At 37.6% G+C, this 24,815-nt stretch overlaps 1 protein-coding gene across 4 annotated transcripts in view; it reads left to right on the plus strand.

Annotated features, from left to right (window-relative positions):
* Positions 1–24,815, plus strand: part of LRRC69 (leucine rich repeat containing 69) — an 88,518-nt gene that overhangs the window by 41,146 nt on the left and 22,557 nt on the right. For all 4 annotated transcript variants that reach the window (XM_038579727.1, XM_038579730.1, XM_038579729.1 and 1 more), the window contains exon 6: positions 18,199–18,300. In XM_038579727.1, coding sequence (XP_038435655.1) covers positions 18,199–18,300 — 102 coding nt within the window. The remainder of the gene's footprint in view (positions 1–18,198; positions 18,301–24,815) is intronic.

Consider the following 24,815-nt stretch of genomic DNA (forward strand, 5'->3'; position numbering starts at 1 on the left):
ACCCGGTGTACCATCTTTTCTTTTTTTAGATTATATTTAGTTATTTGACAGCACAAGTAGGCAGAGCTGCAGGCAGAGGGAGATGGAGAAGCAGGCTCCCTCCTGAGCAGAGCCTGATGACCTGAACTGAAAGCAGGTGCTTAATTGACTAAGCCACCCAGGTGTCCCCCATCTTTTCTTTTTATGTGCTTAGTGATATATATATATAGATGAATATTCTTCCTCTCTCTCTTTCTCCCTCTCTCTCTCTCTCTCTCTCTATATATATATATATATATATACACATATATGTATGTACACACATTCATATGTATGAATGTATATATTGGACGTGTGTATTGAAGTGTAGTTGACACACAATATTACATTAGTTGCAGGTGTACAACATATAGTGATATTATAAGTGTATAATGCTTGGTTATATTTGATTATATCCAGGACATTGTATTTGAAAAAATACTTTTGAAAATAACTCGAGGCTTCAGATGATGTAACTTCCTAGAGAAGTTTTCATTTTCTTTTGCCACTTTGACAGTGATGTAATGGCATCCTTCAGTACAATGGAAATAAGAATATGGTGCCACTTTTGTCTAGTTTCAATGTATAAGAGTTACCCAGAATAGTCAAAGTTGGGCTGCTATCTGTGTGGGGTGGATATATATTTTTTTTATTTATCCTTATTCCTAGGTGAAAATTTCTTTCTGGTCTCAGGGGAGCAAAAGTGATTTTAAAAGTGGGGCTCATTTCTTTGGATATCCATGTGGTCCTGGATCTTGTCTTGTTTTTTTTCTGTTGGTCTTTTTTAGCTCTTTGATGCTTTGAAGATTTCATGTGTATATTTATGTTTATTGAGATATTTTGTCTAAATTACCTTGTTTTCCATTACTAGACTTGGAATTCTTTGATTTCATTAAGACAGTGAGAAAACTTGAGAGACTTCATTCTGAAAAACTCAATTACCTTCTTCAACAGCCAATACATTTCCTTTTCTTTAAGGAACAAACATTCACCTCTGCTCGTTTCTAGGACTCTTCCACAGGTATCAGGATGTGAAGTAGTAAAGTACTCTAACTTTGACTTACTCAAACCATTCTCTTGCTGATAAATAGATACTAGATCTAGTTCTCTGGTTAAGTGGTATGTATGGTCTCCTTATTTCCTGCCTTCTTGAGGAAACAGTCTTCCCTCATCTCTGCATGCCCAGTTCTTTTGTATCATTATAGGCCTTAGGTCAGGTATTGAATTCTCAGGAACAGCCTTCCCTGGACACCCAATCAAAGTAGTCATCACATTACTCTATTGCCTCAATGCTTAAAATTTTCTTTATGGAACTTACCACTGTTATAAAAGTATGTTTATTTGCTTACCTGATTATTGTGTCTTTATCCACAATCCATTTTATGCCCAAGGGAATGTAAATCCCCATGAAAACAGGATACTTATCTGTTTATTCATTTGTTATGTTCTTCTTGCTCAGAGGAGTGCTTGACAGATAGTAAGCATTCAGTGTAAGCTTTCATCTCACAACCCCGAGATCAGGAATCACATGTTCTACTGACTAAGCCAGCCAGGCACCTGGAGAGATTTCAGTTTGAGAATCATTGTCGTTCTCATATATTTGAACTCTAATTTTATTTGCCACAATTTATATGTCTTCTATCATAAACTACCTAAAGTTCTTGGAAGATAGTTGAGAATAGATTAAAATACAAACCAAAACAAAAATTAAAACCTAAGCCCTGGCTGAGTAGGTAACCCAGGAGACTTCCAAAGCTTTCTATATTAAATTACAGGGCATTTAACATTTTATTTATAATCAGTAGTGAGGGCAGGAGGGAAAGGGATCACTTTTCTTGTTATCAGACTTTTATGAGGCAAGGATCAAATAAATCTATAGAAACTACTCATTGTATAAATGTTAGCTTTCTCTCTCTCTTTCTTTTTCCCCCCTCTAAGTGCCCATATGCAAAAAATCATGCTAGTGTGCAGAGAAGATAGGTACAGTGATTAGTGACAGTAAAGAATCAAGGTTCTAGAACATAATGAGGGGCAAAAAAATCACTTGTATATCAAGAAGACAGCTACTCAGAGGTATCAGGGAACTTGGCCCAGTGTATAGTTCTCTTTTGTTAGTACCAGGGCAGCTTTTCTTTTGGACATTCTGGAAATTCCATGGACTAGATAAGAGTCTGAGGATCAGGGGGGGAAGTTAGGCCATCATCATAGGAGGGATGCTCTTCCATTTATGATACATTGTTACATTGTTAGTAAGGGTTTTGTCTACTTAGGCCACAGATGCTTACTGGAAAACAGTAATAGGCTAAGGAAGATAAGTAAAAGTTACTATATAAAAACCATGACTACTAATACTCTTTGGAAACTGCGTTTGGTTTTGTGTTAAACATTAGAAGCATCATCTTACTTAATCCTCATTATAGCTCTGTGGGCTGGGTACTATTAGTCTTTCCATGAGAGAACTGAAGCTTTGGGAAGGAATTAATGTACGTATAGCAGGGCTGAAATTCAAACCTAGGTCACCTCCAAGTCCAAATATTTTTTATCCCTGGTAGTAATTCATATAAACATACCATGCTTGATTATCATAGATTGTTCCTGTTTGTCAAGATTGTATACTCTTTTAATTTTTGTGGAAGGCATGGCTGAGTTGAACTATCCAGAGAAAGGACTGATATCTGAGTCTCCTACCCCCGCTGCATAGCTTCCTGTGCTCCTGTGGGCTCTGGCTGACTTTAGGAAATTGAAGTCAAGACCCCTGGAAATGTGTTCTTTAGGATAACTAAAAGCATAGTTTTATTTGAAATGAGGAGTGGAGATAAGCAGTTGATTCTGCAAACTCTTGTTGAAATGGGCTTTTTGCGCCTAGTAGTTAGGAGGAACAATTGTAACATCTGAAGTCCCCAACAAACCAAACCTCCAACCGTACCGTTGAGGGAAATAAAAAATACTGAGGTAGTGGCCGAGCATCTGCCTTGGGCTCAGATCATGAACCCAGGGTCCCAGGATTGAGTCCCACGTCGGGCTCCCTGCAGGGAGCCTGCTTCTCCCTCTGCCCGTGTCTCTGCCTCTCTGTGTGTCTCTCATGAATAAATAAAATCTAAAAAATAATCCTGGGGTTGAAACATATTTTTAGATACTGTGTTGGAGAGTCAGTTGCTGGTATTCTTGGATTAAAGGGGGGAACTTCAAAGAAACTGGAGGTGTGACTTTCTAGGAGGGAAGACTAAAGAGAAAGCAGAACTATAAATCAAGGAGATAATTCCAGGCTGAAGACACTGCATTTGTAGGAGGCTTAAGACAGCTAAGCAGTGCAGTAGATATTAAAGAACCAACTCACAGATGGGGAGACAGTAGGTGACATTGAGGAGAGTGTATCACTGTGGGGAAACTTTTGATATTGTAGTTGTTTGTCTTAGAGCATAAACATTTTACTTTGAGTAATACAAATGATGCTGCCTGCTGTGATAATTGACTGAGCTGGCAAGGGTAAGTCCTCAGAAACCAGGCTACTGCTTAAATGTCACAGTAGTCCTGCTTCCTGTCTTTGCTTATCACCAGCAAAGCACAAGCACGTGCCCCCCGCACACTAGGACAGTGGTGCAGGATTGTGCCCATGATGTCCGGGCCTTAGAGACATGTTGCTATACGTCATTACTGCTTCCTCCCCAACTTTTCTCCGAGGTTATCTCCTATATCTAGGAGCCCTTTAGGCAGGCTGACCCAGACTATGAGAGAATGAATGAGGGGAGGGGGATGGAGGAATAATAAATGGAAAAAATATATAACCTATGCGTACCTGAGGGGGTATTGTCGGAAATCTAATTAATGCTAGCAATTTTCTTTAGCTTTATGGCAGGAAGAACAGTTATACTTTAATGGTCATGGATCAAATATACCCTCTGTAAAGCAAGAACAAAATAAAATGAAACAAACATGGAGCTTGGGTTTAATATCGCAGTGGAAGAAGCCGTTCTATGAAATAATTTTACAGCACTCCCATGTAATTTTTATTCAGGTTTTCAGTGTTTTGGAGTACAAGTCCCGCTAAATGTCCCCTGGGGAATAATAAGTAGAGTCAGTCCAGCACTAACTGTCCTCATATAAAAAGAACAAGAGGGTTTATGCATCTTTGGAGCAAGCCCAGGACTGCCAACCAAGCACCGCCTTTTAATAAAAGCTCTGCCCCTGCCCATTTTCATAGACACAAAGCTGGTTATAAATTCTGCTGTTCTCTTTCCCCCACCTACACCCTGGTGATCTTGCCTGATTTGCTTGCCAAATAGGCACAATTTTTAGTTACTGGTTTGCCCCACCCTTGTTGAGCTGTGATCCTTGATCAGAGATTTAGGAGATTTGGGAAGTGTTTGAGACAGCAAGAGGAGGGCACCATGCTGAAAAGTCAGAGTCCCACAGAAGCAGCAAAATAAGGGCAGCTCTTCAGGAGAGAAGTCTGGGTAGCTCATGTAAGTGCTTTTAGCATTAATAGACAAGGAAATGGGGATGGGAAGGAGATATCCAGTGGTGTGATGGTAAATGTTTGACAACTAGCTCTGTTTGTGGCATCTGCCAAGTTCTGTGGGGTAAAAACACCCACTGTGGCCTGTTTCAGGTTACCAACATGACCTGATATCACTGGAAGTCAAGCTGAATATGAGTGCTCATAATTGGCTTTTCTTATCTGGTACTGGTCAGCAAATCACTGGCAGTAACCTTGGCACCTCTAGTATGGAATTTTAAGGGATTATATGTCTGTCTTTTGTGTTAGAGGTTCTTAAAATATTAGCTTTGCTATTTATAAGCTGTCTATTCTTGAGTAGAGATCCTTCAATTTCCTTAGGCTCATTTCCTTACTATTAAGTCATTTATTAATTATATTTGCATATCTTTTAAAGAAGATTTTGTTTATTCACGAGAGATACACACACACACACACAGAGGCAGAGACACAGGCAGAGGGAGAAGCAGGTTCCATGCAGGGACCTGGGATCAGGCCCTGAGCCAAAGGCGGATGCTCACCCCCTGAGCAACCCAGGCGTCTCTATATTTGCATATCTTTTGTATGCCAGGAAATACTGTTGTAGGCATTCTGGATACAGAGGTGAGTAAAATAAACCCAGTACCTTCTTGAATCTTATATTCTAGAGGGGAAGACATAAAAAGCAAATACACGAGAAATTTAATTTTAGGTAGTTCATGAAGAAAGCACACAGAACACTGTAAGCCCTGAAGGGGAGATTTTGTGGGTTTTTTTGTGCACTATTCTCAGTGCTTACACCATCGTAAAAACGAATCAGAGCATGAAGGAGAGTCTGGTACTCTACGTGCGGCTGACATGATCAGAGAGACTTGAATGATACAGAACCCCTGTGGCAGGTGCTGTTGGGAAGTTGATTAAAGGTCCCGTCCGAAACCCTCTTCTCTTGAACTTCCTTTGGGGGGAGTGGTCATGTGTCACAGTTCTGACCCAGAGAAAAAGAAATGAGAATTTTTTGGGTGGAGTTCCTGGAAAAACTTTTATTATTATTTTTTATTAACTAATGTTACTAGTCAGTAGACACTTCTTCAAAGCTTTGAACACTTCTATTTGAAAACAGAAAGTAACACGATGCTTAGAAAAAAATTTAGCATTTTATAAATTATTCTTTTTGTCACAAATTTCAACATACAAAAAAAAACAAATTTCAACATACAAGCAAATTATTGAAGAGTTGAGTTTTCTAAAATGAACATGTGTACATGTATGTGTGAACATGTGTAATAAAAAATAGATAAAAGTAGTGAATGCTCTAAGCAACCTAACCAAGAGAGGATATATGCAAAAAAAGAATTTGGGTTTTATGTTCCTGTAGCTGAACCAGTGTTTCTCAACATTTTTTTTTTTTATTATTGTGCCCTCCCGCCTAAGATATTTTCCCCCTAATAACTTGTCCCCACCCCATTGCATTTTTTGCACCAGAGAGAGACTGTGTATATGCTTATATTATCAGGGAGGATTGAGTTTTGAAGGCCACAAGCCATTGTAATAATATCTAAGGTTGTTTTGTTCCCTCATAAGCCAGTTTTCACCTCCTTGGGGATCATATCAGTCCTCATTATTGAAATGCATGAGCTGAACCAGCACGGAACTTGAAAAAATATTTCTTACATTCTTACTTTTATATCTCATGGGCCAGATATGTGGGAGAGTTTTCAGACTTCTGAGAGAATCTTAGAATCAGCACAGATGTTGAGCTAGCTTTCTTGAAATCTTTGAAATACTTTTAGTCCTGGGAAAATTTTATCCACTTTGGGAAGCTGTATTTTCGGTCTTTTAATCCAGTACAGAAAGACTCTATCTCCTGTTGCTGACATCCCCAAATGCATCTTCTGAAAGTTTGCAGATCAGAATTAGAATTAGAGTGATATAAGTTTAATCGTTTTGTAAAAAATTTTGGGAATTTCTTTTCACTGTGGATTATTTGGAAAATAGAGATAAGCAAAAAGAAGAAAAGCAAAATTATGCATAATTTAAGCATGCTGGGGGAGGGGAGAATGCTCATACCATGACATGTTGGTTTATTTTTTTCATATTCTTCTAGTTTTTTTTTAAGGTCTGAATACTTGTGTGGATATGCACATATAGATTTTTTAAAAATAGAATATTCATACATGCTAATGTGTTGTTAGTAGTATTCATATATATCAGTGTGTTACTCATACATACATGTTTTGTAACATGCCTTTTCAACTTTTATTGTAAACATTTCACCATTGCTTGAAATATTTTCCTACTTTTCTGTTTCTTTGTTTTTTCTTTCATTTTTCCATTGGGTACCTAGATTTATTATGGAAATTTGGGTTACTTATTGAATATTTTTAATTTTAGTCTGGTTCGTGCTTTCTTTTTAAACTTATAGTTGACACTGGGTAGCCCTGGTGGCTCAGTGGTTTAGTGCCACCTTCAGCCCAGGGTGTGATCCTAGAGATCCCGGATCGAGTCCCACGTCAGGCTCTCTGCATGGAGCCTGCTTCTCCTTCTGCCTGTGTCTCTGCCTCTCTCTCTCTCTGTGTGTCTCTCGTGAACGAATAAATAAAATCTTAAAAAAATTATAGTTGACATCAATTTTACATGTACAATGTTACATTGGTTTCAGGTGTATGACATAGTGATATGACTCTCCTCTATTTTTAATGGGTGCATCATATTGACATTGTTTATGTTTAAGCAGTCTCCTATTTTTTGACAGGTAGGAGATTTCAAACTTTTCACCACAATTAAAATGCTTCAATGAATGTCATTGTAACTAATCTTTGCATATACCATTAATTAGTTCCTTAGGAAAGATTCATTGAAATGTAATTGCTAGATCAAAATTATGCATACTTTTACAGCTTTGATAAATGTCAAATTTTGCTTTAGAAAGCTCTACATTTCCAAGTTCTAAAATTGGTTCTGATACTTGCTTTACCAAGGCAATATTTCATATATTTCTTTAAAGATATTAATTATACTAGTTACTTTAGAGTCCTGTCCTATTAGCTCTGTTTCTTCTGATATAAATTCTTGCCTCTATTATTTCTAATGGTATTGACACTCAGTGATTTTCAGGTAATTTTATTTTTAAACTTTCATCCTATTTTTAAATTTGGGATACTGGGGATTCCCTAAAAGCTGTCAGCTGTCTTTGCAGTTACTTTATGAGAGAAGAAAAAGTTCTTACAGGAGTTTATATTGGTCAGTGACAGTAGAAAAAATGGTTGAAAATATTCCAGCAGGTATAATGCGTGCTGATAGCTGTTCATTCTTCCCTGGTATTGCCAGCCATTTAGGGTCCCTCTTACCTCTTTCTGTTCAAAGCACTGCATCTATTGGGCTGTAGGTGTGCAGGATTCAGGGAAAGGAGGTAATGGAGGTGGGAGGTGGATCATGGCTGTGGGATAAGAATGGATCCATAGTATCTGCTAGCTTCTCCTCTCTGTTGTTTCACTACCCATTTTTTTCTGGAGACCTCTCCTACCTCTGTGTATTGAGTTCCCTCAGTTCCTTGTGTGTGTGTGTGTGTGTGTGTGTGAATTTTTCCCTAGGCTTCCATAGTATCCTGGGTTGATATTTCCTTCTTCAAATGATACCATCTACAATAGTTTCTGTTCCTGTGAAAATTTCTCTTCTTGTTTTTAAGTGGCTATTTATTTTGTATTTTAAAAGGTATCTTTATATAATTTCTAGGGTTTGTCATGGAGAGGGATATTACTGATTGTGCTTAGTTTTACTGTCTTGAAACTAGAAGTTACTTATATCAGTTTGCTAAAATATTTGCAGTACATGAAGGTGCCTTTACCTCTGTCTGATAGCACTTAAATGAAGCAAAGTATTGGGGGGAGAAAAAGGAAGACAAAATATTGGCTGATTCTAACAAGCCAGAAAAACAATAAATGTGACTTGCATACATTAGACTATGGACTACATGTTGGTGTAATACTTAATTTTTCTAGAATGCTTTAAAGTTTACCACATACTTTGTCCTCCATCATTTGACCTTCACAATCAATGAGATGGATATAGGTTATATTCACACATCAGATACTTTAAATGACTTGTACCAAGAGATTGTGTGGAGGAAAAGTTATATGACAAACTTAAAAGAAAGAGTGTTTTAGTTAAAATAACAGTGACTGAAGGGAAGGTAAAGAAAAGCATTCAAGAATTCTTGAAATATTGATATCTAATTTGAATAAAGAAGAACAAAGATATGTGGAGAGGAATTAAAGGTGTTATACCTTTGAGAAGCTTTATTTAAAACATGGGGGCTTGCATAGAAACCAAGGCAGAAGCTACAAACTGGCATTCTTTCTGCTGTCCTCATCATGAATCTGGCCACTAACATTTTAATTTCCTGTCAGAATAAAAAGAAATGGAAGACCAAACATCTCACAATTGGTTTTCAAACCATAAACAGCTTTTACAAAATCTTTGAATATCTTTCTTCTGGTTCACTACTCTGAATTGTTGCCTGATATGAATAAATTTTAAGATGGAATTCTTCAGTTTAAATTGTAGACTATCCAAGGGCAGAGGTTGATAACTTTGATTTCTTTGTTATTTCCTAAGGAAAGTGCCTTTTATAGTTTGGTTACTGATGATTACTGCTTTCCATCTGTAACCAGGTCTGTGAGGTTTAGAAATATGGATGAAAGCATATCACTAGGTATATGGCTTCCCTAGGTAGCGGAGAAGTACTAGTTACATAATTTGTTTTCAGAAGCCTGAAACTGTTTCTAAAGAGTGAGTTAACCAAGGTTTGAGAATCTTAGCTAGATTGAGAGAAGGGAGTAAATTTTTATATTTTGCAAAGAAGGAGTCACAGAAAAACACCCAAGAAGGTTAGTTGGAACAATTCTGAAACAGTAGAGAGAATTGTTTATCTGCTGTGAAGGTGGGAGAAGAGAATTCAGTGACATGTTGAAATTGGTGTGCATGTTTTCTTTTGGCTCTTTGGTTGCAACATAAATAGAATTTAACTAGTTACATAGGGAAGAATGAGGAGACTCTCACAGGGATTCAAACAGGAGCTATGGTTAGCGGCTTGGTGGAGCTCAGAGGTATGGGAGTGAGTGTTCTCAGGTTAAGGAGCTGCTGGGATCTTCAGCAGCATGAACTGGTAGGTCATCACACTTGTTATAATTGGTTGGTATAATGTTGGTATGTTGGTATAATGTAGCCATATTCCAAATGCTGCTCTGCTTATGCAGCATACACATAACCTGCTGTGGAGTTTCCAGCTCCTTGCCATAATAGCTGTTCTATTCCAGCTTCCAGAACTCAGCTGCAAATTATTTCCATGTTTCTTGGTTTAAATTCCCCAAAGAGTATATGATTAGGCAAGCCTGTTGGATCGCATATGATTGGACCAGGCCTGTGACTAGCTTTCTTTGGCTCAAGAGTCAAGCCCCTGTTCAAGTGTCCAAGTAGAATCATACAATGTAAAATGTGTAGGTGGTGGGGTCCCTGGATAGTGGTGGAAGATGGGGGTTGGAGCAGCATCAGCAGAGGAGGAAAAGTTTGGTGGTCCTAGTATATGTTTAATGGAGCTGAAACTTAAACAAGGCAATTTGATACCAGGTCTGTCTTCCTATACCCATACATGTTATATACTAAATCTTGCACTGCAACTGGGGATATAATGGTAAGGAACCAGATGGGGTCTCTGCTCTCTCTGAGCTATAATATAGTGGGAAAACGTATTAATCAAGTAATTAACATTATGAATATATAGATCCAAACTGAAATCAGTACACTAAAAGAAAGAACCACTGGTCTGTGAAAGAGATCAGTAGGCTGACTCAACAGATATGTTAGGGAAGGCTTCCTGGAGAAAGTGACATAAGCTGAGAACTGAAGAATAAGTAGGAATCAATTAGATGAAAGGAAAAAGACGCATTTTTAGAGTGAACAGCATGTGGAAAGATCTTGGAAAGGAACATGGATGTTCAGGGAACTGGAGATAATTGAGCATGGCTAGAGCTCAGAGATTGGATGGGAGGAGGCCATGGCCAAAGAATATAGGATATAGGGTAAGAATTTTGATCTTTACTTGAAAGACTACGCAAATCTCAAGGATTTAAGGCAAGGGGTGACATAATCAGATTTGCATTTTGAAAATATTTTGTCTGAAGTGTGGAGGATGTATTGGAGGAGACTAGAGGGAATGTTGGGTGAATTTCAGGTAGACACTTGCTGAAGCCAAGCAAAAAATTATGGTAACTTGGCCTAAGGTGGTAGTAGCAGGAGTAGAAAGACCTGAAACAGATCCAAGAGACATTTAAGAGGTAAATTTGGATTTGGTGATGGCCTAGTAAGCTTTCTATTGTCTAGGATAGAAAATACTGGAAAAAGACCAGCCTTAGGAGAGCAAATCATGAGTTCAGTCTTGGACATGGTGAGTTTGACTTGTATTTAAGACATGCAAGTGCAGATTTTGAGTAAGCAGTTGGCTAATAGGGTATGGAACCAGAGTCATTGGCATAGAGATTTAATTGAAATTGTGGATGTGGGTAAAATTGCCTAGGGTAAAGAAAATAAAATGAAAAGAATGTGGTGGGCTCAGTGGAGAACTATTTCATGGTTGGGCAAAGAATGATAGGCCAGCAAAGAAAAAGCCGAGTTAATTATGGCTAGCGTGCTGAGTAGAGGAGAATTTCTGGCAACCACTGAGGGCATTTTGGAAGTTGATGACTGTGGATTCCTGTCTACCCTGCAGTGTGTCTCTGCAAATGGCACTTATTTGCATGAGTGCAAAGACAGGGAAAACTGATGGTGAGGATGACCCAGGCTTAGGTTTTCCTAAACATAACTCATGAAAAGACAGAGGGCCAGAGGATTCAGCCATGTCATATAATTTACCAGGTTTTTTTTTTCAGTATAGGAAAAGTTTTTAAAATTTTAAATAATTTTGAGAAACATATTTTGTGCATAAACATTTGTTCCCATTTCAAATATTTATTTTGGGTGAATTCCCTCAAGAAGAATTAACAAAGAGAAAGAATGATTTTCAGGCTTTTTGACGACATTGCAAATTTGTTTATAAACAGATTGCCCTAACGTTGTTTACGTTGGACAGTGGGCATTCTAATGCTTATTTTTATTTTTTTAAGTTTTTTCTTTAGATGTTTCTAAGAAGCTACTTTATTCATTTATTTTTATTGAAGTATAAGTTTCAGATGTACAATATAATGATTCAGCAATTCTATACTCAGTGCTCATCACCATAAGAATACTTTTTTTCCCATAAGAATACTTTTAATCTCCTTTATCTACCCATCCCCTCACCCACCTTCTAATTTTTATTTTATTTTTTTGCATTTTGACAGACAAAACAAATGTACTGCCCCAATTCTTGTTTTTTGTTACTCTTTTTCAATTGCTTTGTAGCTTGAGTAATTTTCTTTGGTTAAGGTAATTAGCTTATGCGTGTGAGAATGCCTTTCCATTGTTTTTGCACATTAATGAAAACTTGTTTGGATTTTGAGTCCATGGGTCATCAGCATTTCCCCTCTCAAACAGGTAAATGTAGGATTCCATTTTTTTTAAAGATTTTATTTATTCATGAGAGACAGAGAGAGAGAGAGAGAATGAGGTAGAGACACAGGCAGAGGGAGAAGCAGGCTCCATGCAGGGAGTCTGAGGCGCGACTTGATCCTGGGACTCCAGGATCACGCCCTGGGCTGAAGGCGGTGCTAAACCACGGAGCCATGTGGGCTGCCCTGATTCCCTTTTTTAAAAAAGACTTTATTTATTTATTAGAAAGAGCGTGCAAGCACAAGCAGAAGGAGAGGCAGAGGGAGAAGGAGAAGCAGGTTCCCCACTGAGCAGGGAGCCCAATGCGGGGCTCAATCCCAGGCCCCTGAGATCATGACCTGACCTGAAGGCAGACACTTACCCAACTGAACTACCCAGGCGCCCCTGTATGATTCCATTTTATTCTGAATTTTAATGGTATAGACAAATCTGAGAGCAGAGTGCTAAAAAGTAGGAAGTGCAATGATCTGAAGTGAAGAATGTGTGGAAAGAAAGCCAATGTTGCCAGAATGGAGAGAGGAATAGAGAAAGTGAGAGAATGAGTGCTAGGGGTCAAAGATAGTACAGGGTCCAATAATAAGAGACGTATAGGCCAGTGTGAGGATTCTGCATTTCATCTTGAGTGAGATGAGAACCACTGGACGGTTTTGGGCAAGGGAAGTGATATGATCTAATTTACATTGTAAGGAGATCACACTGTTGAGGATGGAGCCCTCAGGGCCCATGGAAACAAAGGCCTCTTCCCCTGTTTGTTCTCAGGTGGTTCGTGGACAGAAGTGGGGTATAAAGGAGATGTGAAGTGGAGATTGTGAGGAGATACAAACAAGCCCTTGTAGACCAGTTGTTTTTTTTAGTGATGTTTAAATCAAGAGGCCTGAAGAAGATGCTGCAGCCACTGTCCCATCAGGTTAAGGCCCAGCGTACTGAAGGCAGGAAGCGGCCTTGGCTTGAGTCTTTGGCCACCTCTCCTTGGCCAGAATTGAGAAAGGGTGTGTGTGTGTGTGTGTGTGTGTGTGTGTGTGTGTAGAACTAGACAGTTAGCTATCTCTTTCCCTCTAATTTTCTCTTGGCCTCCCCTCTTCAACTCCTTCTAAGGGTCTTCTCTTGGGCCAAGTATCCAGCAGATACCGAAGGATCTTTTGGTCACTTTATGCCTGTTCTCACTCCCACTCATACAGAATGTGAGAGAAGGGTTCCCAGAACAGAGTTTTTGGCTTCTTATGTTCAAATGATATCAGCCCACTCATTACACAATTTTGATTAGATATGAAGTTTATCATATATTTTCTTGAGTTTCTCATTGGTCACAAATCTTGTTTCTGTCCTTTTTAGAATTGTTCATATATTTTTTGAATGCCATGACCTTACACTTAAAATCTTATTCTCGGGCAGCCCGGGTGGCTCAGCGGTTTAGCACCTGCCTTCAGCCCGGGACGTGATCCTGGAGTTCCGGGATCGAGTCTCACATCGGGCTCCCTGCATGGAGCCTGCTTCTCCCTCTGCCTGTGTCTCTGCCTCTCTCTCGCTCTCTCTCTCTCTCTCTGTCTCTCATGAATAAATAAATAGAATCTTAAAAATAAAATAAATAAAATCTTATCCTTTTTACCAGTTCGGCTTTACCTTATTTAGAACTTCTAATTCTTGCTACCAGGTAACCCATGAACTTTGTTTGGAATGGTCTGAAGAGCCCATGGTAATTTGCAGTTGCCCTACTTATTGGTTCTATTTTAGTCAATATGAACTCTTAGCCTCCTTTCTCCTTGTTTACATTAAGAATGTCCTTGCTAAACCAGACCCTTATGATTTCCCTTATTACTTTAGGCTAGTCTAAAGCAACAGAAGGATTTGCTGAATTTATATATCATTCCTGAGGCCTGGGGCTTTGGAGGAACAGTTACAATTGACCACCTCTGGAGAAGGCTTCGAACATTTTGAGTTCCCAGGGAGAGCTGTGTGTGCCTGGGGCTTCTGAGAAGGCATCTATTAATTTACTATTTACTGGGCACCAGTTATGTTCTAAGTGCTGCATTTAGAGGTTGCATTCCGTAGGTACTTAAGATATGGTTCTTAACGAGACCAAAGTCTGATGGATGAAGATTGACTTTTTCAACAATGATTGTTTCTTATAATTAAAGGTGGTCTGATTTATATATAAGGCGCAAAAAGTAGACTGGGAAACATTTGGTAGAAGTCAGAGAATCTTAGGTAGATATATTTTCATCTTGAGGAAGAGGTGATCCAGGATGGAGTAAGTAGAAGGCACAGTATGGGTAATAACTGTGAGATAAGACACAGGCACCTCGTAGACCCCTACAATATCTCAGAATGGCTGGTGTATAAGGGTGAAGGTGGCTTCCTAGGATAGAGGGTTGGAGAGACTGGCTGAGGAAAGCCAATTATGTCCTACTGGGGCTTTTGAATTTATTCTGTGGACAAAAGAGAACATTGAAACATTTTAAGCAGGGTTGTATTATGATCAGATTCTCATTTTAAAAGATAACTTTGGCAGCAAACGTTTGCAGAGAGACTACCTTGAGGACTATTGCAATACTTCATATCAGGGGAGGGCCTTAATCCATGCAGCGAGGGTTAGTGGCTGGGGTTAGGAGTAGGAAGAGATTCTGCAGAGGTAGTGAGGAGGTGGGTGGGAGAATGGGATGTAAATAAAGGATGGATTCCAGGGGGGTGTGGGCAGTGCAGTCAGTTGTGAGTGTCCACTCCTGGTTTTGGCTCAGATCATGGTCTTGGTTGTGAGATTGAGTCCTGTATCGGGCTCTGTGCTGAGCATGGGGCCTGCTTAACTTTCTCTCCCTCTCCTCTCACTCATGTTCTTTCTCTCCCTCTCTCAGACAAACAAATAAACAAACAACAAATAAATAAATAAATCTTAAAAAAAAAAAAAAAAGAAAGGATAGATTCCAGAAGTTTTAAGAAGGTAGAACTGAAACAACATGGAGGGGTATTTGATGCGGGTGATGAGAAAAAGGAAGGAGGAAAATGTGGAGGAAACATGAGTTTAGTTTCAAATGCTGGAATTTATGGTGATTGGGGGACCTCCAGCTGGAGATGTTCCACAGGTGTAGCCAAATATTTGAGGGCATTACTCAGGAAGTTCATTTGTAAAGGTGGTCAGTGCAAACAACTTCAGCACAAAGTTCCTCGAATCTTTGATTTTAATGAGCTTTCCCAGGCTTCACTTTACCAAATCACCTCCACACCCATGTCTGGATCTTACCATCATTTTCACCTACTCTAAACTGGAAGAATTAAAGTCCAGTATGACAGTTTGAGCACTGGTTACTCCTATTTTCCAGTTCCCTATTGCTTTACAGTCATATCTTTTTTTATTTTTCTTTTGTGTCACTGAAACTTCATATCACCTTATTTCTTTTACTCCTGGTCCACCAAAACATTGTATTATTATTTCTTTTTCTATCTAGTCTAGACCATAAGGCACAAAGCATTAACTTTTTAGTATGTACAGTGCACCCATTCCCTTGCTTTCTGCTGTATCCATTCTGCATACTCTTAGTGTTGGATTTGGGTTGCTGGGTGCTAAATAGAAGCAATTCATAGACAGAGCCCACCACAAATGTGGGATTCCAGTAAGTCCCTCGGCACCTCTGTATAATATTTTTGCTTGTCCCTGGCCAGGTTTCTCTTCAAAAATCTGTAGCACATTCCAGACTTTCACCACCTTCTTCATGTCTCCTTCCACAGTGACACCTCGTTTCACAACTCAGTTAACAGATGGTCTTACTCTCGATTTTAGAGACAAAATTGAAGGGAACATGTCTGACTCCATCAATGATCCAAGCCCACACCTTGAAATGTATCCCTGCCTGCACTTACACTTCTTCTGGCCACAGAGGAGGAAATAATTCAAGGGTGTTAGTATTCAAAGATCATTCTGTGTTCACATGATCATTATTATTTCAATCATCCTTTTCTCTAATCTCTCTCTGTTGGCACTTGCCTTCTACATGCTCAAGTGATCTTCATCTTAAAAAAAAAAAAAAAAAAACCCTTATTTGAACCTTCATTTCCCTGCGGCTGCCAATCCCTCTCCAGTTACGACAGATTAGTGAATGTTTATAATTTTTTTTTACCTCTAAATCAGGGTTTTCCAACTTCAATACTATTTTGGGCCTGATAATTCTTTGTGGGGGCTGTCCTGTGCATTGTAGGATGTTTAGCAGCATCCCTGCTCTTTACTACTTATATGCCAGTAATACTCCCCTTTCCCCAGTTACGACAACCAAAAATGTCTGTAAATCTCTGTTATGGGGGAGGGGCAAAATTGTTCCAGGTGAGATAAAACTCGTAACTCTTGTTGTTTGAGTAGGCATGAGCAAAGAGACTCTGAAAAGATGTAACAGCATCTTATTAAATAGAAGAGAATATAACTGATTGTGCTACTAGAGTGACAATGGCCAAAAATATTGTTCTGTTAAGAAGTGAGGCTGACCAGAGACCCAATAGTGCACACAGAGAGAGGGTATGAAAAATGTTCTGGGGAATATTCAAAATGGACATTGAGAGATTGTGTGACTTCAGGTTATTGAAACTTATCTGCTGCAAAGCACATACTAGTGAATTTCATTAATTCCTTCTCATGAAGATGACTTCTTTCTGAAATATTTTGTGTATTAAGTTAGTAAACTGAGTAACTCATTACCATGTATGATGGAAGCGTAGTGACAGGGTTTGAAGAGAATAGAAACGTATGCCCTTTGAACTGTGGTCAAATTTGAAATTATGTTCATATATTTTAATGATATTTACATATAGCAAGATATTAAAGTTTTTATCTGTTTTGAAAGAAGGCTATGAGTTATGATACAAATTAGGGAGTGTTATTCTTTAAGACAGAAAGGGAAAAAAATGACAGTTCCCTTAAGCACAGGGAGTGCTTTCTTCATTTCAGCATGCCCAGCACTGACTAAGGGCTACCCTTGGATTCAGCTCTCTAAGGCTGCTTCCTGATGGTGGACAACATAGGAAACTGCATTAGCAAAATCAGAATGTCTGTTGTGGAACTAGAAGACAAGGTGGTTCCAGCATGGCCTTGAGCTCTGTATTTTATTTCAAAATGCTATCTATGTTGTAAAAATTTCCTGAGATTCTTAAGACCTAGTGACATGATGCCCTGGAAAGATATTTTATCAATTATTTTAATTTGTTGAATGCTTGCTGTGTTTCAAACTCTAAGCTGTAATCAGGAAAATATCTCAAATTCTCCCATAAGTGTAATGATGCCAGCTCATCCTGGCTCACAAGAACCAATTTTCCACCTCTCTTCCCAACTCTCTTTTTGGTGACTGGAATCAGCCATGATAAGAGTATTTACAGGAATGAATCAAAACATTCCACAATTCAGGGCTTTACTTTTTTTTTTTTTTTCCCAGAGAACTGCATTACTAGCATACCACTGCAGATAGAGGTCTTTTTTCTTTCACCTGAATCTGAGGCTCAGAAAAGTAATTTTCTAAATGAATTTAACTTTGAGTTCACACATGAGTTCTTGGGAGGCAAGGCACAATATTTATTAATATAAGAGAATCCTTTATTTTTCTACTAAAATGGTAGACTCAATTGGTAGACAATTGAATTTTGGTTCTTCATAGAAGATTCAATATCCTTGTGAATTATATTCTCTTTTTAAAAAATTTTCACTGTGCATAACAGGTTATAGTGAAAACATTTTGATTTTCCTTTGTCTCTCTTACCTTTTGCACTGAGCATAGATGGATCATGGTTCGTAGTCTTTGAAACTGGATTTTGGTATATATTAGAATACTATTTTTCATCATACTTGGTTTTCTAACAAATACATTATTTGCAAAATGTTCCCAGCTTTTAATTGACTAAACTCTATGCTATTACTAATCAGTCCTATTATCTTGAACAAGTTTTCAGTTATCTAATGGGGTGGATGCCACCAGGGACCTCTAAAATCATTGCCTTTCATGCCAGCATGAAGACTCTTATGCTTCTAAAAATTAGAATATGTCATACTGTTAAAATACTAACACGGACTGTAAGTCCTAAGTAAAGTAAGACACAGCCTCAAAAGTGAAGTTTGTTATTTATCATACGAGGAAGTTTTTATTTTGTTTTGAAAGTTTCAGAATCTGAAGCTGAGGGAATTCTACTGTGAAGGAAACCCATTGTTCCTGATGAAGCCAGTTAATGCTATACAACAGGAGGATGCCTGGAGTCTACAGGTGAAGCCTTACATCATTTACATAGGTTTTCAAACTAAAGCCATGATTTAAGTTTTAAAGAGTTCTCTTTTAAAGCCTTATTGCAAGCTGGCAAATGATTACTGCAGCCGTAGTCCATTGGCAGTGTGGATCCTAGACATAATTTCTGACTTGCTTACAGAATCCAATGTAATCTCGGTTTCTAGGGCGACCAAATTTGGAGAAATGGAGACCTTTTGTTAATGAAAAGAAAAGAGAGGAATTTGTTTTCACTTTAACCTACCAAGTATTTTCTTCAGTATTATCTAAGGATGTATTTGATTAGTTCTTACCAGGGTCTTTGCCTCTTCCATCCTATTTTCACTTGTCCCGATTTCTAGTGGATGAATGAATATCATCCAGAAATCATGTTAATTTTGGTCAGATAAATTGATGATATTAAAAGATGGAATAGAAAAGCATATTTAAAGGATTTTCTTTGTGTGTTTTTGGTGATAGATGAATTAAAGATTGCAGATCTTCCCACATTTGAGTCTCCATCATGAATTTGGACTTTTCAGGTTCTAAGTACTTAATAGGAATTAACTAATTTAGTCATCTAATAAACTTAAAAAGGGTAGTACCATTATTGTCCCCCTTTTACAGATAAACTGAGACCCAGATAGATTAAATAACTTGTCTAAGTTCACAGAGCTAGTAGGTGTTGGGATGATAAAGCTCACCGAAGCAGCTGATCTTCAGATTCCATGCTCAGAAAGCTCCCTTGTCTCAGAAGGATGCTGCTAGTAGGTGAGGGAAAAGGAAATAGAGGTAGTCCCTTCCTGGAAGGAGTTCTGGTTCATGGAGGGGACTGAATGGTCAGTTAACCCAACATGGCAGTGGTCTCATTGGGAGCCCTTGAGGTCAAGAATGTTGTCCTGTGGCTGGGATAGAGATGCAGAGTAAGAGAGCAGTATTTCTTTCCTCATTTTTAGAATTGTGAGGACCCAGGAGCACAAGCATTTTACACACACGCACACACGCACACACACAAACACAGTTGACTCTTGAACAACCCAGGGGCTAGGAGCGCCAGCCCCATGCAGTCAAAAATCCATGTATAACTTTTTGACTCCACCAAAACTTAACTACTAATAGCCTACGGCATAAATACACATAACAAATAGGTGTTAATGTACATATGTATTATGTACTGAATTCTTACAAGAAAGCGAGCTAGAGAAAAACTGTGAAGAAAATCATAAAGAAGAGAAAATACATTCATAGTACTATACTGTATTGAAAAAATTCATTGTCTCTGGAAACTAGAGGGGCTTAACACCATGAGTTTTTAAACTGTTTTGTTTTGGCGCATTGTGAGTTTTTACAGTCAGTGGAGCTTAACACCCCAACTTTAAAAATTATCAGCTTGGCTCTGGGAGAGCCTAAGGGTGATAAAAAACTGAGTTCTTACCCTTAAAGAGACAGCATAATAAACAGCTCCAATGATACAGCATAGAAGTGGCAGTTTGACAAACACTTGAGGTATGGGAGAGAGATTTGTTTACTAATCTCAGAGATTGTGCAGGAGGGGCAAGGATCTTTGGGAGACTTCTCTAAGAACAAAAGAGCTGGAAGTCTCTATTTCCTACCCACTCCTCAGCCTAGATATACAAACACATGTAGGAAACAGCAGAGTGTGAACACTCCAGCTAGCTTGCTAACAATGTGCCCCACACAAACTGAACAGGAGCAAGAAAAAAAATTAATAAAAAATGAGTTTAGCTTAAGGAAACTCAGCAGCACCATCAAGTGTAATAACATTCACATTATAGGGATCCCAGAGGAGAAAAGAGAGAAAGGAGGCAGAAAATTTATTTGTGGAAATAATAGCTGACAGCTTCCCAAATCTGGGAAGGAAACAGAGATCCAGGAGGCACAGAGAGTCCCCAGCAAAATAAACCCCAGGAAGCACACCAAGAACATTGTATTTAAAATGGCAAAAAGTAATGATAAAGAGAGAATTTTAAAAGCAGCAAGAGAAAACAGTTACATAAATACCATAAGACTATGAGCTGATTTTTCAGCAGAAACATTGCAGGCTAGAAGAGAGTGGTATGTTATATACAAAGTATGGAAAGAAAAAAACCCTGCAATCAAGAATATTTTATTCAGCATGGCTATCATTCAGAGTAGAGGAAGTGATAAAGAGTTTCCAAGACAAACAAAAGTAAAAGGAATTCATCACCACTAAACCAGCCTTGTAAGAAATGTTAAAGGGGTTTTTTTTGAGTGCAAAGGAAAGACCATAAGCAAGAGTAAGAAAGGTAGGATGGATAAAAGCAGTAAAATTAAGTTTATCTATAAAAATCAAAAGATTTATAAAATCAAAGTATATAAAAAAAAGAAAAAGTAAAAAAAAAAACCCCAAAGTATGTAAAGTATGACACTATGTAGGAAAAATGTGGAGAGGACAGGAATAAATATTTAGTGCTTTTAAGATGAATTAAACTTGTGACTATCAACTTAATATAGATTGTTACATGTACAATATGTTATATATAAACGTATGGCAACAACAAAACAAAAAACTGGTAATAAATATGCAAAAAATTAAGGAATCTAAGTATATCACTAAAGAAAGCTAACAAACTATGAGAGGAGAGCAAGACAAGAAAGGAACAGAACTATAAAACAACCATAAAACAAGTAACAAATGTCAATAAGGACATATCTATCAACATTTAATTTGAATGTAAATGGACTAAACATTCCACTCAAAAGACATAGTGTGTCAGAATAGATAAAAAAGCAAGACCTATCTATATGCTGCCTACAAGAGACTCATTTCAGACCTAAAGAGACATGCGGATTGAAAATGAAGGGATGGAAGACTACTTATCATGCAAATGGAAGCAAAAAGAATGCCATGGTAGCAGTACTTATATCAAACAAAATAGACTTTATTTATTTATTTTTTTTAACGTTCAAAAAAATTTATTTATAAAAAATACAATGGGATAAGTTTATGCTGAGAAACACAGAAATAAATACAGTTGAAGAGAACAGAGCAACTCTACATTGATACATTGGCACAAACAGGAAGCAAATGCTACCCAGACCTGACTGCAGGCCGACTTTGTACATGCTCCTTTAGAAACTCCACTCGGGAAAGCTCTGGTCAGTTCAGGTAAGAGAATGAGTACACATATAATCACAAATGCACACGGATCAGGACTTTATTTAAAGATTAGCAAACAATACTGTGGAGACTTCGGTATGTAAATCACAAAATAGACTTTAAAACAAAGGCTGTAACAAGAGACAAAGACATGTATAATAATAAAGGGGACAATCCAAAAGAAGACAGCAATTATAAATATTTATGCACTCAATGTGAGAGCACCCAAATAAAACAGCTATTAACAAACATGAAGTAATCAGTAGTAATACAATAATACTAGGGGACTTCAACACTCCACTTATTTCAGTGGACAGATCATCCAAACAGAAAATCAACAAGGAGAGAATGGCTTTGAATGCTATGTTGACCTGGATGGATCTAACAGATATATTCAGAACACCCCATCCTAAAATAGCAGAATACCCATCCCTTTAAAGTGCACATGAAACATTCCCCAGAATAGATTGTGTTAGTCCACAAGAGAAGTCTCAACAAATTAAATAAGATTGAAGTTATACCATGCGTCATTTTCCAATCACAATACTATGAAACTAGAAATCAACTACAAGAAAAATCGAGAAAGAACACAAATGCATGCATGTTAAATAGCATGCCAATAAACAGTGAATGGGCAATAAAGCAAGGACAAAGTAAATAAATACATGAAGACAAATGGAAATAAAAACACAGTGGTCCAAAACCTTTGGGATACAGCAAAAGATGTTTTAAGATAGAAATTTATACAATACAGGCCTACCTCAAGAAGCAAGAAAAATCTCAAACTAACCTTACATTTAAAGAAGAACCAAAAGAAGAAGAAGAACAACAACAAAAATACCAAAACAAGCAAGAAAGAACAAACAAAACCCAAAGCAGTAGAAGGAAGGAAATAATAAAGATTAGAAGAGAAACAAATGGAATAGAAACCAAAACAAACAAAAAAAGAAAAACCCAACCAACTAACCAAACAAAACCCATAGAATAGATCAATGAAACCAGGAGCTGGTTCTTTGAAAAGATCAACAACATTGATAAATCTTTAGCTAGGGTCAGAGGGGGAGAGAGAGAGAGAGAGAGAGAGAGAGAGAGAGAGAGAAAGAGAGAGAAAGGACTCAAGATCAGAAATGAAAAAGAATAAATAACAACAAACACCACAGAAATGCAAAGGATTATAAGGGAATAGTAGGAAAAATTACATGCCAACAAATTGGACAATCTAGAAGAGATGGAGAAATTCCTAGAAACATAACCTCCTAAAACTGAAATCTGGAAGAAACAAAAATTTGAACAGACCGATTATCAGTGATGAAATTGAATCAGTAATCAAAAAACTCCCAACAAACGAAAGTCCCAGGTCCAGATGGCTTTACAGGTGAATTCTACCAAACATTTAAAGAAAGTTAATATCTATTCTTCTCAAGCTATTCAAAAAAATGGAAGAGTAGGGAAAGCTTCCAAATTTATTCTATGAGGCTAGCAATACACCGATACCAAAGCCAGATCAAGAAACTACAAAAAAATTAACTACAGGCCAATATCTCTGATGAAAATAGATGCAAAAATAATCAACAAAATATTAACAAATTTGAATCCAAAAATACATTTAAAATTTCATTTACCGCAATCAAGTAGAATTTGTTCTTAAGATGCAAGAACGGTTCAATATTTGGAAACCAATAAATGTGATACATCATATCAACAAGAGAAGGGATAAAAATCATATGATTATTTCAATAGATGCAGAAAAAAGCATGTGACAAAGTATAACATCCATTCGTGATTAAAAACCCTCAACAAAATAGGTTTAGAGGGAACAAACATCAACATAAAAAAGGACATATATGAAAAACTCACAGTGAACAGTACACTCACTGGGGAAAAACTGGTTACTTTTCCCCTAATATCATGAACAAAACAAAGATGTCCACTCTGACCACTTTTATTCTTCATGGTACTGGAAGTCCTAGCTTCAGCAATCAGACAATAAACGAAATAAAAGGCATCCAGATTGGTAATAAGGAAGTAAAGTCTTCCCTATTTGCAGATGACATGATACCATATATAAAAAGTCCTAAAGACTCCACCAAAAAACTACTATAACTGATAAATGAATTTAGTAAATTCATAGGATACAAAATCAATATATTGAAATCTGTTGCATTTCCATACACTAATAACAAAACAACAGAAAAGGAAATTAAGTAAACAGCTTTATTTATAATTGCACCTAAAAATAATAAAATACCTGGGGATATACTTAACCAAAAAGGTGAAGATTTGTATTCTGAAAACTATAAAACATCGATGAAGTAGACTGAAGATGACACAAACAAATGGAAAGAGAGTTCATGCTCATTTAATATTGTTAAAATGGCCATACTACCCAAAATGACCTACAGAATGCAGTCCCTATCAAAATACCTACTGTGTCTTTCACAGAACTAAAACAAATGATCCTAAAATTTGTATGAAACCACAAAAGACCCCAGAAAGCCAGATCAAAACTGGAGGAATCTCAATTCCAGATCTCAAGATACACTACAGATCTCAAGATATACTACAAAACTGTAGTAATCAAAACAGTATAGGACTGGCACAAAAAGACACATAGATCGATGGAATAGAATATAGGGCCCAGAAATAAACCCGTGATTATATGGTCGACTAATCTACAACAAAGGAGGCAAGAATATAAAGGGGAAAAAAGGTCTCTTCACCAAATGCAGTTGGGAAAAGTGGACAGCTACATGCAAAAGATTAAAACTGGAGCACTTTCCTACAGCATACATAAAAATAAACTGATAATGGATTAAAGACCTAAATGTGAGCCATGAGCCATAAAAATCGTAGAGGAGAGCATAGGCAGTAATTTTTCTGACATTTTTTAGATATGTCTCCTAAGGCAAGGGATACAAAAGCAAAACTAAACTATTGGGACTACATCAAAATAAAAACTTTCTGCACAGCAAAATCAACAAAACAAAAAGCCTACTAAATTGGTGAAGATATTTGCAAACAATATATCTGAAAAGGGGTTAAATCTGTCCCCCCCCCAAAAAACCCTAATACAATTCAACACCAAAAGAACAAATACTCCAATTAAAAATGGGCAGAAGACATGAACAGACATTTTTCCAAAGAAGACTTCCAGATGGCCAACATACAAATGAGAAGATGCTCAACATCTCTAATCATCAGGGAAATGCAATCCAAAACCACAACGAGATATTCCCTCACTCCGATCAGAATATCTAAAATCAAAAACACAAGAAGCAACATGTGTTGATGAGAATGTGGAGAAAAAGAAACCCTGTGCACTCTTGGTAGGGTTGCAAACTGGTGCAACCACTGTGGAAAACAGTATGGAGGTTCC

The sequence above is a fragment of the Canis lupus genome, chromosome 29, assembly GCF_011100685.1.
Source record: "Canis lupus familiaris isolate Mischka breed German Shepherd chromosome 29, alternate assembly UU_Cfam_GSD_1.0, whole genome shotgun sequence".
In the NCBI taxonomy this organism is placed as follows: Eukaryota; Metazoa; Chordata; class Mammalia; order Carnivora; family Canidae; genus Canis; species Canis lupus.